Raw genomic sequence first — 15,960 nt, forward strand, 5'->3', positions numbered from 1 at the left:
CCTGCACACGGAAGGGAAAAAAATGAACCATGCCCTAGAGAGAGAGCGCCGTTCTGGGTGGCTGCTCCTAGTTCTCGCGCCTCGGCAAGTTTAAAAGCGACTGACAAGGTGCTTTTTAAAAAAGAAGACGACGGAGACTTGCCTGCACAACAACAGCTTGCCCATGTGGCCTCTGGTGTTTCCCTGAGGCTGTTGTAACAAATGCACAAACTTACACAAATCCACTCGCAGGACAAGGAAAGCCAGCCCAGAATGCGGCAAAAGGGATCTCCCTTCAAACGCCCTCAGCAAAAGCCCCACAAAAGACTGAGGCCCGAGACGAGGTAGCTATTTTCAGACAGGTAACCGTGGAAGCAACATCTCTCCCCACATACCAGGTTTGCTCTCCTCGCTTTCCGACTTCATGGTGCGGAGTCTGGAGAGGGGAAGGGGAGACTCGGCCCTGGAGATCTGAAAGATTTCTTTCTTTCTTTCTTTCTTTCTTTCTTTCTTTCTTTCTTTCTTTCTTTCCCCTCCTGACTCCTCCCCACCAAAGCAGGAAGTGCCCTTTGCGCTACCTGAGCACCTTGGAACCTGACCCTGTTACAGGTTGCAGAGTTTGCCAGCATGAGCTCACTGAGAGGAAGGAGGCGTGCCCAGGGAAAGAACTTCACCTGCCTGGCTCAGCCTTCCAATCAGAGGTTTTAAGCTACACCAAACAAGAATTCTGGACTCAGCTCTTTCTTTTGAAGCTGCTCAGCCAGCCCCCCCCTTTTCTTCTCACGGGGGGGGGGGGGGAGGTGTGAAACGGCCCCATTATTAGAGTTATGGAGAAGAAAAGGGAGCAGAAAGAGACTGGGAAGGAAAAGCTTTGGTACAAGAATTTGCCGTCCTCCCATAATGCACTGCCCCGTCACGCTGGGGATGGGAGGGGAGAGAGAGGCTTGTAGCTCCGAGACAGAGCACATGTTTTGCACATCAAATCGTAGAATTGTAGCGTTGGAAGGGGTCCCCCAGGGGTCATCCAGCCCAACCCCCTGTGATGCAAGAATCACAGCTAAGTTATCCCTGACAGATGGTCACCCAACCTCTGTTTAATCATAGAATTACAAGGGTTCCCCAAGACTCCATGCCCAACTGCCTGCAATGCAGGAATCACAGCTAAGCACTCGTGTGCGGTCCCTGATTTTTGGGACCGCAACCAGGAACAGGCATTTCTCAGCTCAGGGGAGCTGCTGCTGCTGCCGCCAGTCAGGGAGGACAGCACTTGGACATGAGAGACCTGCTCATATAAAGAGACATTGCTGGACTCCAACTCTCCTTGTCCCAGTTAGAATGACCAATGGTCAGGGAGTGATGGGAATTGCAGTCCTACAACATCTGAACAGCCATTAAGTTAGCAGCCTTTGATCAACAGTGACTGGCAGTGGGTCTCCGAGGTTTTTAGACATATCTAGCTCCCAACTCTACCCAGAGATGCTAAGGACTGAACCTGGGACCCTTTCTGCATGCAAGGCACTATGGTCCGTCTTGTAAAGATTCTAGTTCTCATGGTTTCAAATAAAATTTGAAACCTGGTACTTTTTGCATGCAAAGCATGGATGTGCCAGCCCTCAGTCCCATTCCTTCTTCCTCTACCTCTGAGCAAATTTCTCCCAATAAACACATTTTTGCAAGGCAATCTTCCCTCCTCATATAAAGCATTTTTGTATGTCTTCATTACATTGACCTATTAGCTTCAGTTAGGGACGTGGGTGGCGCTGTGGGTTAAACCACAGAGCCTAGGACTTGCTGATCAGAAGGTCGGCGGTTCGAATCCCCGCGACGGGGTGAGCTCCCGTTGCTCGGTCCCTGCTCCTGCCAACCTAGCAGTTCGAAAGCACCTCAAAGTGCAAGTAGATAAATAGGAACCGCTCTGGCAGGAAGGTAAACGGCGTTTCCGTGCGCTGCTCTGGTTCACCAGAAGCGGCTTAGTCATGCTGGCCACATGACCTGGAAGCTGTCTGCGGACAAACGCCGGCTCCCTCGGCCCATAGAGCGAGATGAGCACTGCAACCCCAGAGCCGGTCACAACTGGACCTAATGGTCAGGGGTACCTTTACCTTTACTTTATTAGCTTCAGTGGGTCTCCTCTGAGCATGACTAGCAATGACTGCAACACTAGGCCTACTCAGAGTAGTCCCGATGAAATTAACAGGCAGGGCTAACTTAGTTTCATTAATTTTAATGGGTCTGCTCTGAGTAGGAATTAGTTGAATGCAAGCCTTTAGTTCCAGCATTTTCTCCTGTGAGTTCTCCCCCTCCCTCCTTTTTTATCCTCACAACAACCCTGTGAGGTAGGTTAGGCTGAGAGCGACAGACCGGCCAAGTGGCCAAATTTTAACCCTGGTCTCCCAGGTCCTAGTCTGACACTCTAACCACTATACCACACTGCCTGCACAGAGTATTCCAAGTGCAGTTATACCATAGAATTATACAAAACCATTATGATATGTCCTATCAGGTTGGGGGTTGGGCTAGATGACCCTCTGGGTCCCTTCCAGCTCTACAATTCCCACTGGTTGGCACTGGCAAGCCAAACACCGCCCAGTGGTTGCCAGCAGATGGCAAAAGAGGGTTTTAAAAAAATAATAATTAGATCTTTCTCAATGTTTCCATGAAGTCACAGCACTACATGGTTTTGGAATGGGACCCAACAGGTTTCTCTTTAATCCCCTGGACTGCTTTTGCTTCCAGTGGAGCAGCTGGGGGGTAGGAAACTTGATTCAGCATTTGGGGACAAGGCTACAAATGAAGAAACACCTGTCCTTTTTGCTAAAGCAGCTTCCCCCTCTTGGATGATGCCAAGGGACACTGGTTCCCCGGAAGAAGTGTGCAAGCTACATCAAACAGTGCTTTTGAGAAGTAATTAAGCTGGGGGCTGTCTTAAAGCACTTCTCAAAAGTGCTGTTTGAAGCGCCACCAACACATTGTGAGAGACTGCAGTCAAACATAACTAAGCCCAACTGCTATTGCTAGATAGACTCAGTTAGGTCATGCCCCCTCACCATGGAAAGAAGTCAAGGTTCCTCCTTTGTCCATATTCTTCTCCACAATGTAACCATTGAAGAAGGACATCTGAGGAGACTGTGTTTAGCCCAGATGGGCACACGACTTCTAACAGAGCCATCTTAGGGCTTCTGCACAATTAATTTAGAAACACAAACTTGTTCTGCAGCATGTAGCCAGTGAGGACAGACATTTCTAAGCTAGCTCTGAGCTTAGAGCACATGGCTAAAGCTATCTCGCTGTATTTTCTACCCAAGAGCATTTTGCCTGTATTATCCTTGCTGCTGCAGGGAACAATGCACGACTAAGACCTTGAATCTGTAAGTAAACCTACATGATTTTGAATATCTTCACTGTGCCCCTTCACTGTGCAGACAAACTGGAGTAGCCCCAGATTCTCCTGAACTGCACTTGTAAGTCACACTGAATTACTGAAGAAGAAAAAAGAGAAACGAGAGCATCCGAATTCTCACCTTAATGCTGGCAACTGGTTGTATGGGGAGGAAAGGGGAGTGTTGGGAAAGTTTGTTGGTTGTAATTTTGTTTCTCATACAGGGACTTGCAACTCGTGTGGGGGTTACGTTCCTGGAATGGAATATAAGGAAAAACACAGCCAGTCGGAGCACCCCCTTGCAATCATTCCTGTGCAAGCAATCTTACCTTCTGGAGTCATGTGCTGAGCAGACCTTGTCCCCAAGTAAGGCACAGTGCTTTTAAGCTCTCAGACTTGCTTACCAGGCTCTGGGAGGCTGTCATGAAATCTTGCGGGGCTGTCCTGTGAAAGCTTGCTAGACCCTGTCATAGCCCACTAAGCAAGAGGGAGAGCTTAAAAACCCTTTCCACACTGGGAAAACCCCACACAAAAACCTCTCCGCTTTCCATGCATTCAATCTGCGTGATTGCGTCTGGCCTTCGACTGCATAAAATTGAAATTGTGCAGGTTCAACACATAGCAGTTGTGTTGACTGTATTTTAAAACAAACTCTTTTCTTTTAAAAGGAAGAATGAGAAACTGCGAGAAAGCGAAACTGACAGATCCATCCATTCTGATACGAAAGTCCCACCACCCTCCAAGGAAACTGCAACAGGCTTGGGCTGAAGGAGCTGCGAGAGCGACTCAAGGCAGCGGATTCTGCTTTCGCTGGATTGATTGCGTTGGAGACATTTAAAAAGAGCATGAACTTGATGTCTCAAAGGGGCAGGCTTAATGAGCAGAACACTTTTCCCTCTAAGTCTCCCCTCCTTTAATAAATCCTGTTAGGAGGGACTGCGAGGAAGCAACAGCCTGTTATGTAAGCTATCACGAATCACTTTCCTTAATGCAGTAATGCTCAGGATTACAAGCCAAGACCCAAGCGGGCTTGTATCTTCGATTTGCCTGGTAACCTTTAGCAGGCCTGCCTTTTGTTTTTAAGATTTTTTTCAATGGGCCTATTTGGATTGCAAAACTGTAGGGCAATGGTCATCTCATGTGTGCCTGAGTGTGTGCAAGGAGGATGGCTGCGCACGGCTATGGTCTACTTCCACTGCCTCCAGATTCCTGTTGTTGCTGAGAACTGCAAGTGGTGAAAGTGCTGCTGTTGCACCCAGGTTCTGCTCATGGGCTTCCCATCGTGGCATCTAGATGATCATGGTGAGAACAGGATTCTGGACAGTATGGGCTCCCTTTGGCTTGATACAGCAAGACTATTTGTATTTTATTAAACTTGTTAGTTGCTTTTCCTTGCCCCAGGCATCTCAAAGCAACTTAAAGGTAAAGGTAAAGGGACCCCTGATCATTAGGTCCAGTTATGGCCGACTCTGGGGTTGCGGTGCTCATCTTGCTTTATTGGTTGAGGGAGCCAGCGTACAGCTTCCGGGTCATGTGGTCAGCATGACTAAGCCGCTTCTGGTGAACCAGAGCAGCGCACGGAAATGCCATTTACCTTCCCGCAGGAGTGGTATCTATTTATCTACTTGCACTTTGATGTGCTTTTGAACTGCTAGGTTGGCAGGAGCAGGGACAAGCAACGGGAGCTTACCCCATTGCGGGGATTCGAACCGACGACCTTCTGATCAGCAAGTCCTAGGCTCTGTGGTTTAACCCACAGCGCCACCCGCGTCCCCAAAGCAACTCACCACCAAGCAAATAAACAACACATATGGATACATTTAAACCAAGGGGAAAATGCATTAAAATCACCCCACCCACTTCTAAAAGGCCACAGATAGTTAGAGGCCAAATGGTGCCATCTTTGAAGCCAGAAACATCTTTTTAAGCTAGAAACTTGGGATTTCGCCTGACAGCCAATACCTTTTTCACTCTCATGCTGCCCTTGTGGAACCGGCAATAACTATCCAAGGAAGCAATGCTAATTTGGTTTAGAGTCAAACCAGTGACCTCCAATTGACAGCCAAACCACCGTGTTGCTAGTCCCCTTAAGCCAAACAGCTTCCTGATGCTTTGAAATCATTCAGGGTTAGCTCCAAATTCATGGAGCTGGTGAAAGAGCAACTACTACAATTAATATATGGACACTTGAAGCAAATCCATTTCCTGGGCATCCAGGCCCCTTAAGGCACAGACACCCAATTTGCTACAAGAAAAGTTTTGGGGAGACTTTCTTCTTTTTAAGGTAGCTTCCTGAAACTGGGTGAGGTTGCCTTACACTCCTCCAACAGAAGGTGGTGCCTGTTCCTTTAAGAGCTGTGAGACAAGAGTAACCTGGGAACCTTAAGGTTAAGAGGTAGTACTCATGGAAACCAAGTGCAAGTATTTTGACTAGCAGTGGGGTATTGGATCAGGCCAGCAGGGTGAATCTAATAATCTCTCCCTCTGCCACCCCAAGTCTGACCAGTAGGTGTGGCAACCCCACCTCTCGGTGATCTGGCACCACAATGATGTCAGGTGTCACAGAGTGAGCCTGTCAGAAAATTATACAATTCAAAGTTGGTGTTAACTTTCTAGTAGCAAAAACACGTTCTTCACAGACTTGGCTGAGTGTCAGGCATAATAAGCACAGCAGCTCATTCCCTCTGGGTCTTATTCCATGAAACCAGTTGCCGAGACTAAAGGTTCCCACCTCCTCACAGCTGTGCATGGGCAGGGCCTTGCAGAGCCAGGCAAAGGCCCGGGCCAGGTAGAAAATGTGCCCCCCTTTTTTACCCTGGGGATAACTGAAGTCTTATAAATAAGTAAGTATATAAATAATTTTCACAAAAGTTATGCTGACAAATAATTTTATTTCAAGGCTTGAACCATATCTGCATATAAAGACAAAATGGAAAATATAGATAAATATGCTGACCGAGGCCCCTTTGGAATTGGAGGCCCGGGCCAAGTGGCCCATATGGCCCCCCTTCTGTCTGAGCCTGTGCATGGGGGCACCACCTGGGGGCACCGTGGCAATCCACCCAGGGGGCGGTGCGGTGAACTGCCCATGGAGTCTGCCTTGTGGATGCAAGCCTCATGCTGCCATTTTGGGCACCGTGGGGCTCCGAGCCACCGTGTCACTCCCAGGAGAGATGCATGGTTTGGGTGCACTGCGGTAAGTGCTGCCCCCCCCCACGGTGTGCCATTTTGTCACCCCCCCCCAAGAATGACACCAGGGGCAGTCCACACACCCCGAACCCCCTTTCCTATGCCCCTGGCTTCTCCACATTGGGGTGAGAATGTCCCCTATTTGAAACCCTGGAGAGCCTGTGGCGTTCGTACGGAGCCCCCGGTCGTCTCATGAACTATTGACCCGTACACCACTAATCCGCTGCCACCAACCAGGTCCTCCCCGGTAAACCACTCTCAGTCAGGTTCTTAAGTTAACAAAGAAGAGTGTAGTTTATTGCAGACACAAATAAACTTTAACTGCATTCAAAACCTTGTTACTCTTGACCTTCTTAGTCTTATTTTTATCCTGTCTCTAACTCTTCTACCTCCCCTCACACAAGAACCAACTGCACTAACTGTCTCTCTATTTCCAACTGTCTGCCAACTGCTTTCCCAACCAACCAACTAAAACCAAACAACCCAAACCTCGGGCTTAGCCCTTTTATAAACAGGTAGGCTCCACCTCTGCCTTTTCTCCTGGTCTACCTCTTAACTCTTTCTCTCCCCTTGTACAGACATTTTAGAAAGAACGGGCAAACACCACAGTGCCAGTGAGTGCAGGCATCACTAAGTGAGCTGGACCAATGGTCTACCTCGGGATAAAGCGGCTTCCTATATTCTGAGCTGACTGTCAGAGCTTCAAAGTGCTGCACAACACTCGAGTTCAGCCATGGCAACCAGCTGATGGTCAGGGTTCACCCAGAGTCGTGCACAGGGCTTTGCAACCATGGCAACTGGTTGATTCTTGGTGCCTGCAAAGCACTGCTAAGGGAGCTTTGCAGGGGCACAATTTGCCTGACCTCTAAATGCTACGTCCCCATTGATCAGAGAGTGAGGCAACTGCCAGAGACCAGGTGTTGGTGCGAAAGGCTTTCTTCTCTTCAGGTGGCTTCAGCGACAGAGCGACTTCCGGTGAGGAAGAAAGATAACAACCGGGGCTGCCATTTGCTTCCTGCGCACACATCCCAAGCTGGCCGAAGTGAGAGACATTGATTCGATCAAGCGGCAGACTCCCCCCATGCACAATGCACTTCTCGTCACTTAAAAGTTGGAAGCGTTGCAAGAACAAGGACTCTCGCTTGCTTGCAACACGTAAATGTGAGTACACGGCACCAAAGTGAATTAAAGGGTCGTCCTTGTGGGAAAAGGGGGAGAGGAGCCGCTGTCTTAATGGTGCCTAGGAGAGGCAGCGGAAAGGAAACGTTTAGCAGAAGTGGGCTGGCGGCCAGCGTTGCTACCCCAAGCCGTGGTTGGGAAACAAAGTGGCAGGATTCTAGAGCACAGAGAGGGCGACAGCAGACGGGAAATGCCTCTGAATACCAGTTGCTGGGAATGACAAATGTAGAGAGTGTTGCTGCTGCAACTCAGATCCTGTTTGCAGGAGGCCCATATTAATATCTGGCCAAGACAAGGTGAAGACTTTTTGGGATAGTATAATGAGTTTTAAAAGATATTTAGATACACCTTTTATTAAAAAACAGAGGCATTTTTGCTAGGAATGGTTGGAGAGGACATTAAAAAGGAAGATCAGAAATTCTTCCTGTATGCCACAACAGCAGGAAGACTAGTCCTCGCGCAGAGATGGAAACAACAGGATATTCCGACAATTAAAGAATGGCAACAGAAAGTATTGGAGTATGCGGAAATAGCAAGGCTAACTGGAAGAATCCGACAGCAGGATGATGAGAAATACCAAAAAGTATGGTCCAAATTTATGGTATACTTAGAGAAAACTGTACATAAATAAAGACACTCACAGGATTGAAATAAAACTCTTTTTTTTTTAATTTCTTTTTATTGCGTTTCTCTTACAACATACACAAAAGAGAAATAAATTAAAAGAAAAATACAACTACACATCGTACAAAAAAGAAGATAAGAAAAAGAAAAAAGAAAAAAGAAAGAACAACTAATGTACATGACAAATTTAAGTACATAGTTTAAATACACAAACTGACCTCCTTCCCTGCTGATTTCGGGTTTCTTAATTTAAAAATTTCATCTTCTACAGCTGGTATTGATTACTGATTTATACATCGTAAGTTTTATAACAGACCTGCTATAGTTGGTATGTTTCTATAATTTCCTTCAATATAGACCATAAATTTATTCCAATCATCAATTAACTTTGTATTTTTTTGATTTCTAATTTTTTGCGTCATTTTTGCCAATTCGACAAATTCAAATAATTTTGTTTGCCAATCCCTCACCGTTGGTATATTTGTGCTTTTCTAGTTTTTTGCAATTAATATTCTGGCCGCTGCTGTTGAATATTGAAACAGGGTTTTATCTTCTTTCCTTATTTCTTCTCCAATAATACCTAATAAAAAGGCCTCTGGCTTTTTAGGGAATGTGTACTTGAATATTTTTTTTAATTCGTTGTAAATCAAATTCCAGAATTTCTTGACCTCCTCGCATGTCCACCACATATGTATGAAATTACCTTCTTTTATTTTGTATTTCCAGCAGGCCTTATTTCCGGTCTTGTACATCTTGTTTAATTTTACTGGTGTTATATACCACCTATATATCATCTTCTCTAGGTTTTCTCTAATTGCAACACTTGCCGTGAATTTTATTCCATCATTCCATAATTTTGACCATTGTTCATATTCTATGTTATGTCCCAGGTCCGTTGCCCATTTTATCATGACCTCCTTAATTTCTTCGTCCTTTGTATCCCATTCTAGTAATATGTTGTACATTTTAGATAATAATTTGGTTTTGTTTTCAATTATTTCGATCTGGAATTTGGATTTCTTTTCATTCATTCCTACTTTTTTATCTTCTGTCCATAATGCATTTATTTGATGGTACTGTAACCAGCCTGCTAATTTTCCTTTTAGATCTTCGTATGGTCTTAATTTCCAGCTGCCTTCAGATCTTATCAATAGGTCTTCATATGTCAGTCTTTGCTCTTCCATGTTTACTTTTTTGATTATTAGGATATCTGTTGGGGACAGCCACCAAGGTGTTTTCCATTCCAAAAGTTTTTTATTTTTCTCCCAAGCTTCATACAGTGGTCCTCTAATAATATGACTTGAAAACCCTTTGTGAACCTTCTCTTTATTTGACCACAGATAGGCGTGCCAGCTGAACCTATTGTTAGACCCTTCTAAATCTAATAAATCGGTATTTTCTAGGGTTATCCAGTTTTTAACCCAACATAGGCAGGCAGCCTCGTAATATAATTTTAGGTTCGGAACTGAAAAGCCCCCCCTCTCCTTTCGGTCTGTGAGTAATTTAAATCTAATCCTTGGCCTTCTCCCCTGCCATATGAATTTCGAAAGGGTTTTCTGCCAGTCTTTAAATATTTTAGGGCCTCTGATCACTGGAATATTCTGGAACAGAAACAACATTCTTGGGAGTACATTCATTTTTATTGCCTCCATCCTACCCATCCACGAGAGTTTAACTCTGTTCCAAGTATCTAAATCTTTTTTAATTTCCTTCCATGTTGTCGAGTAATTATCTTGGATTAAATTTATATTTTTTAGTGTGAGCCATATGCCCAAATATTTAATTTTTCTAGCCACCTTGATTTCGTATTGTCTCTCTAATTTTTCTCTTTCATCTTTTCCCAGATTCTTGATCATCATTTTTGTCTTTGATTTGTTCAATTTAAAACCGGATAGCTTGCCGTATTCCTCCAATGCGTCCAGCGCTTTGCTAATACTTTCTTGCGGCTCTTCCAAGGATAACATTAAGTCGTCTGCGTAGGCTTTTAGTTTATATTCCTTTATTCCTACTTTAATTCCTTGGATCTCTGGAATTGTTCTTATTTTGTTTGCTAACACTTCTAGTACCATAATAAATAAAAGCGGGGAGAGAGGGCATCCCTGTCTTGTTCCTTTTTCGATTTTAAATGAGTTTGTAAGGTTATTGTTTATAATCAATTTGGCCGATTGGCTTGAATATATTGCCTCTATTCCTTTCATAAATTCGCCCTCAACCCCTGCTTTCTCCATAGATTTTATTAGGAACAACCAAGAAACGTTATCAAACGCTTTTTCCGCATCTATGAAAATCAACGCCGCCGGTATTTCATTATTGGTTTCCAAATATTCAATTATATTTATGATATGTCTCACATTATCTTTCATAAACCTGTTTGGGAGGAATCCTGCTTGGTCTTTGTGAATTAAATTTACTAAACAGTTTTTCAATCTATTCGCCATGATATCTGCAAAGATTTTATAATCATTATTTAATAAGGATATCGGCCTATAATTCTTAATACTCAATTTATCCGTATCCGGTTTAGGAATTAACGTGATATGAGCTTCTCTCCAGGACTCTGGTATTCTTCCTCCTCTTAAGATGTTATTCATAGTATCACAAAGCGCTGGTATCAGTTGATTTTCTAAAACTTTATAGTATTTGGCAGATAGGCCATCCGGCCCTGGGGCCTTTCCCAATTTCATTTTTTTTATCGCAATCTGGATTTCTTCTATTTTTATGGGTTTATTTAACTGAGTTCTTTCTTCTTCTGTTATGGTCTTCCCTCTGCAGTCCTCTAGATATTTTTCTATTTGAGTTGGATCTTCCTCTTCTTTCTTATATAGCTTCTCATAAAATGTAAGAAATGTTTTTTGTATTCTTTTTGGGTCTTCTGTCACTTCTTCCTCTATCTTTATTTTGTTTATCACATTTTGTTTTTGCCTTCTTCTCAGTTGCCAAGCTAATAATTTTCCCGTTTTGTTCGCTGATTCAAAATATTTTTGCTTCATTAACTTAATTTTCCATTCGATTTCTTGGTTTGTTAGTAATGAGTATTGTGTTTGTAATATTTTTGTTGTTTGTATGTTTTGTTCATCTTTCGGTTTTCTGTTAATTTTTTCTCACACTCTCTTAGCTGTCCAAGAATTTCTTCTTTCTTTTGCTGTCTTATTTTCCTCTTATAATTGTTTTGTTGAATGAAGAAACCTCTTAGAACAGCCTTACTGGCATCCCAAACTACTTCTATGTTTGTTTCTGCATTGAGGTTCAGATCAAAATATTCCTTTAGGGTTGTTTTAGCTTTTTCAATAATTTCTTTGCTATCTAATAAGTATTCGTTCAACCTCCATCTAAAACCCCCCTGTGATATACCTTTTATTTCCAATGTTGTCGGATTGTGGTCAGAGAGGGTTCTCGGTAGGATTTCACATTTTATAGATCTTAAAGTAAGTTCCCTCGAAATCCAGATTTGATCTATTCTGCCCCAGCTTTTGTGTACTTCTGAGAAAAAGGTGAACTGCTTTTCTGTTGGATGCTTATGTCTCCAGATGTCTACTAAGTCCATGTTTTCTTCCAAATCTTCAAATGATTTCGGTAGCTTCCCTTGGTTTCATTTTTTCTTTTCCGTTTGTCTATCGATTTCTGGTATTGGCACAACAAAAAAAATTCCTTCCAGTAGCACCTTAAAGACCAACTAAGTTAGTTCTTGGTATGAGCTTTCGTGTGCATGCACACTTCTTCAGATACACAGATATGTGTATCTGAAGAAGTGTGCATGCACACGAAAGCTCATACCAAGAACTAACTTAGTTGGTCTTTAAGGTGCTACTGGAAGGAATTTTTTTTGTTTTGACTATGGCAGACCAACACGGCTACCTATCTGTAACTGGTATTGGCACTGCATTGAAGTCTCCCAATAGTATCATCCTGTTGTTTTCTAATTCTATTAAAATTTGTTCTAATTTCTTGAAAAATTCTAAATTGTTTGAGTTTGGGGCATATATGTTTACCACATTTAGTTTTTCCCCTTGGAAATTAATTTGCACCCCCAATATCCTCCCTTCCTCATCTTTGTAGATCAGTTTAGGTTCCCATTTTTCATTGACATATGATACTACTCCTCTTTTTTTCTCTGCCGTGGAGTTTATAAATTCTACTCCTAATTTCTTATTTATCAGAATGTGTTTATGCTTTTTAGTTACGTGAGTCTCTTGTATACAGATTACATCCAACTTTTTCTTTTTCAAGACATTTACAATTTTATTCCTTTTGGTTTTTTCATTCATACCATTTACATTCCATGTTAAGATTTTTAGGTTCATTGCTTCGTTTGTCTACTAATAAACCAGTGGGTTACCAATTTAGATTCGGGTGGTTTTGCTTTCTGCTTCTTCTTCTTCCTCTTCCGCTTCCTCCTCCCCTGCTTGCCCTTCTCCTTCCTCCTCCTCCTCCTCTCCCTCCACTCCCTCCTCCCTCTGCCCCTTCACCTTCTCTTTTAGGCCTCCTCTCTCCTCAGTATCTCCACTTTTCCCTCCATATCTCTCCTCCATCCTCCCAAGAGCTTTTTCATATCTACGCAGAAATTTACCCACTTCCTGGCTTTCAGTAATCTTGAATCTTTTTTCCTTATAGAAAAAGGAAATCCCTTCAGGGAACTCCCATCTATGTTGTATGCCGTTCTTTTTCAAAGTATTTACTAACTGTTTGTACCCCTCTCTTTTACGCAGAAGCCTGATTGGTATTTCTTTAAAGATAATAATTGGTCTGCCTTCAATTATTAGTTTTTTTTTTTGGTAACTTTCTCTTAGTATTGCATTTCTCATCTCTATCGATTTGAAAATCACTAAACAGTCTCCCGGAACCTTTTTCAATTTAGTTTGTTTAGACCTTATTTTTATTCTAAAGGCATTTTCTATTGTTTGTGCAACTTCCTCTTCACTAAGTGCTAACCAGTTTGCTAATTCCTTGATCATTTTTCCTTTAATGTCCTCATTAACTTCTTCTCCTACTCCTCTGAATTTTAGGTTTAGCTGTTTTTGTTTCATTTCCATCATTGCTAAGTTGTCCAAAACCTGGTCCTGGCTTCTACTCAATTCTCCAAAATTCTCTTTTAATTTTTCTGCCTCCTTTCTCTGATCTTTCATCTCTCTTTGTATTTTTTTATTTGAGTCTTCCAAGGTCTTTGAACGAGTCGTTAGTTCTTTTATCTTGTTTGACAATTCCCCTACCACGCCCTCTATCTTTTTGTCAATCGATTCCTGCATCTCTCCTAATTTTCTCTCCATATGGATTTCATTCTGTTTAAATTCCTCCTTTATTTTCAGCCATAGTATATCTAGATCTTTAATTTCCTCTTGTCGAGATGCTTTCCTCTCTAATGGTGTTCCTACTGACTTTTTCCCATTCTTTCCCGACATTTTCCCCACCTTCACCCTCCCTCAACCTTTATCCTCAATTTATACACGTGTTTAGTTTTCTTATGTCTCTCCCCTAGGGGGCGCACAATCTTAACCCACTTGATCTTCTGCGGAGGGGTACACTAGCCTTCTCTTGATCAAGTTAAGGCGATACTGTCAAGTTCAACCATCAAGTGTCCAATATCAAATATCAAGTGTCCCCCGCCTTTCAAATATTATCTAAATATATTAAGATGTTTTCCTTCTTTATCTTTAAATCAGCCTTTCTCGAGTTGAAACGATATTGTCCAATTCTACAATCATGCGTCCCCCCCACCTTACATATATTATCCTAATAAATCAAACTGTTTTTCCAATTTATCCTTATAGATTTCCAGAATCTAAGATTTTGCCTTCAAACTACCACCCATATATTTCAAATGCTTAATCAGACCAAATCAAAACCTATTAACAATACAGAAATATGGTATTAAAATAAAATCAAATTGAAAAGTTGTTAATCTTATGTGGTAGAGAAGGTATGAGAGAAGGAGACGAAATGGTATAAACGAGGGTTGGGAGTTGTGGGTATGTCTAATGTCCAGTTTTTGTTTTCAGTTGAAACAGTTTATTTCTCCTTCCTACGTTCACTCTTCAGCCACTTGTTTGGCTTAATCCATTTCAGCGGAGTGCAGACAATATTTAATAATCTATCTGATTAATGTTCTTTCAAAAGATGAGTGACTGGAAAAAGTTGGGGAAAGAAGGGGAGAGAAATGGGGGAAAGTTGGGTTAAGTTGGGGAAAGGGGGGGAAAAGGGAGGGGAAAGGAGGAGCGGGGAGTTCCAAATTTTTCAAGGTTCCGTGAAGGGGGAGGGCTTCCAGCTAAGTTTTCAGCCTCCCCACTGGAACATTCCAGTAAAGAGCTAAGCTGGAAAGAAAAATCAGAAGTCCAAAAGTTTTTATCCTTTGTGGAAGGGCAGGAAAATATAGCCCAGCTGGTTACTTTGTTAAAGAAGAAATAAATATTAACGAGCCATGTAAGATCAAGTCCAGCACCATCTCCCTCCAAACATCAGGGTAGGGGATGACAAAGTCCGAAATAAAAAAGAGGAAGGTAATAATCCAAGTTCTCTAGCTTTTTCTGAGTGATATAAATTAGAGTCTATAATCGGGGCTAGGAAGGAGAGGGGATAGATACTTATTCACACTGCAACAGGACTTAGAGTGTAGAAAATGAGGGAAGAAAACTCCCCATTAGCGCCATTACAGTCTGTGTATATTCCGTCTTTTCTTCTCTCCCCTCTCTCTCGCTGGCCCTTCCACTTTAATTGAAGCCTCTGCTGAGTCTTTTCTTTGTGCCTAGCCGCTTTTAATCTTCCTCTTATTCTTTCGTGTTCCCCCACTGCGATACAAAGTCTCTAAAGTTTCCTTTTCTTTGGTTACTTTTCTTTTGTTTGTTTCCTTTGCCTCGCTAAACTACCAGCAAGGACTTTCACTTCGCCGTCTCTACAGCAGGTAATTGGTGGTTTCTTTGTTTCACTCTTACGATTTTAGTTCCAGCGCCATCTTACATCCGAAATACAGGTCGGGCTCCTTATTTTAATCCGTTTACATCCAACGCTCCCTTAGTTGTATCTTTTAATTTTTAATTCCAAATAAGTCTCTCAACACCAAGGGAGCCTGTTCTCAAAGTTACGGAGATTTGTCGCCTTTTCAGTGAGAGCTAGAGGCATCGCCACACGGGGTCTGCAGAGCTTACCGTTCGCGTTTCTCAGTCCCGTCACTCCCGAGTCTCTCAAAAATGAAAAAAAAAAACCCGAAGAAGTTTCGGAACCATTCCAACGCTGCTGGTTAGCGTTTCCCTCAAGGGGGCCCCCCTTGAGATTTTGGGGTCGCAGTGCCTTTGCGTTGCCCCAAAAAACCCCGTGCAGTTCGGAGAAGCCCTTCAGCGGCTTCTCCGCGCTCCCATTCTGCTTGCGATCCAAACCGGAAGTCGATTGAAATAAAACTCATAACGTTTATTGGAAACATTTGGTTAGGCCACAAGATGTAATGCTGTAATATAATAAGGAATGTATGTCTAAAGTATAATACAAAAATTTATTAAGGAATTATAGACATTTATAGAATGTATATATAGTAATTATGCTTAAGTAAGAGCAATGTAGAGAAGCCAGAAGAGGGGAGGAGGGAAGTTAATTCAGATAAGGTATAGACTGAAAGGAGAATAATA

The 15,960-nt window shown here is 42.7% G+C and overlaps 1 protein-coding gene across 2 annotated transcripts in view; it reads right to left on the reverse strand.

The window, feature by feature from the left end:
* The window catches only part of LOC307222064 (kazrin-like), a 227,339-nt gene that overhangs the window by 78,810 nt on the left and 132,569 nt on the right, over positions 1–15,960 (reverse strand). The window contains exon 1 of one of the 2 annotated variants that reach the window (XM_079987105.1): positions 375–583. The exons of the other annotated variant lie outside the window; for it this stretch is intronic. Coding sequence (XP_079843231.1) covers positions 375–405 — 31 coding nt within the window. The 5' untranslated portion in view covers positions 406–583. Of the gene's footprint in view, positions 1–374; positions 584–15,960 lie in introns of those variants that run through there. 2 annotated transcript variants of the gene reach the window in all.

This window comes from Podarcis cretensis (assembly GCF_951804945.1).
Source record: "Podarcis cretensis genome assembly, chromosome: 8".
Classification (NCBI taxonomy): Eukaryota; Metazoa; Chordata; class Lepidosauria; order Squamata; family Lacertidae; genus Podarcis; species Podarcis cretensis.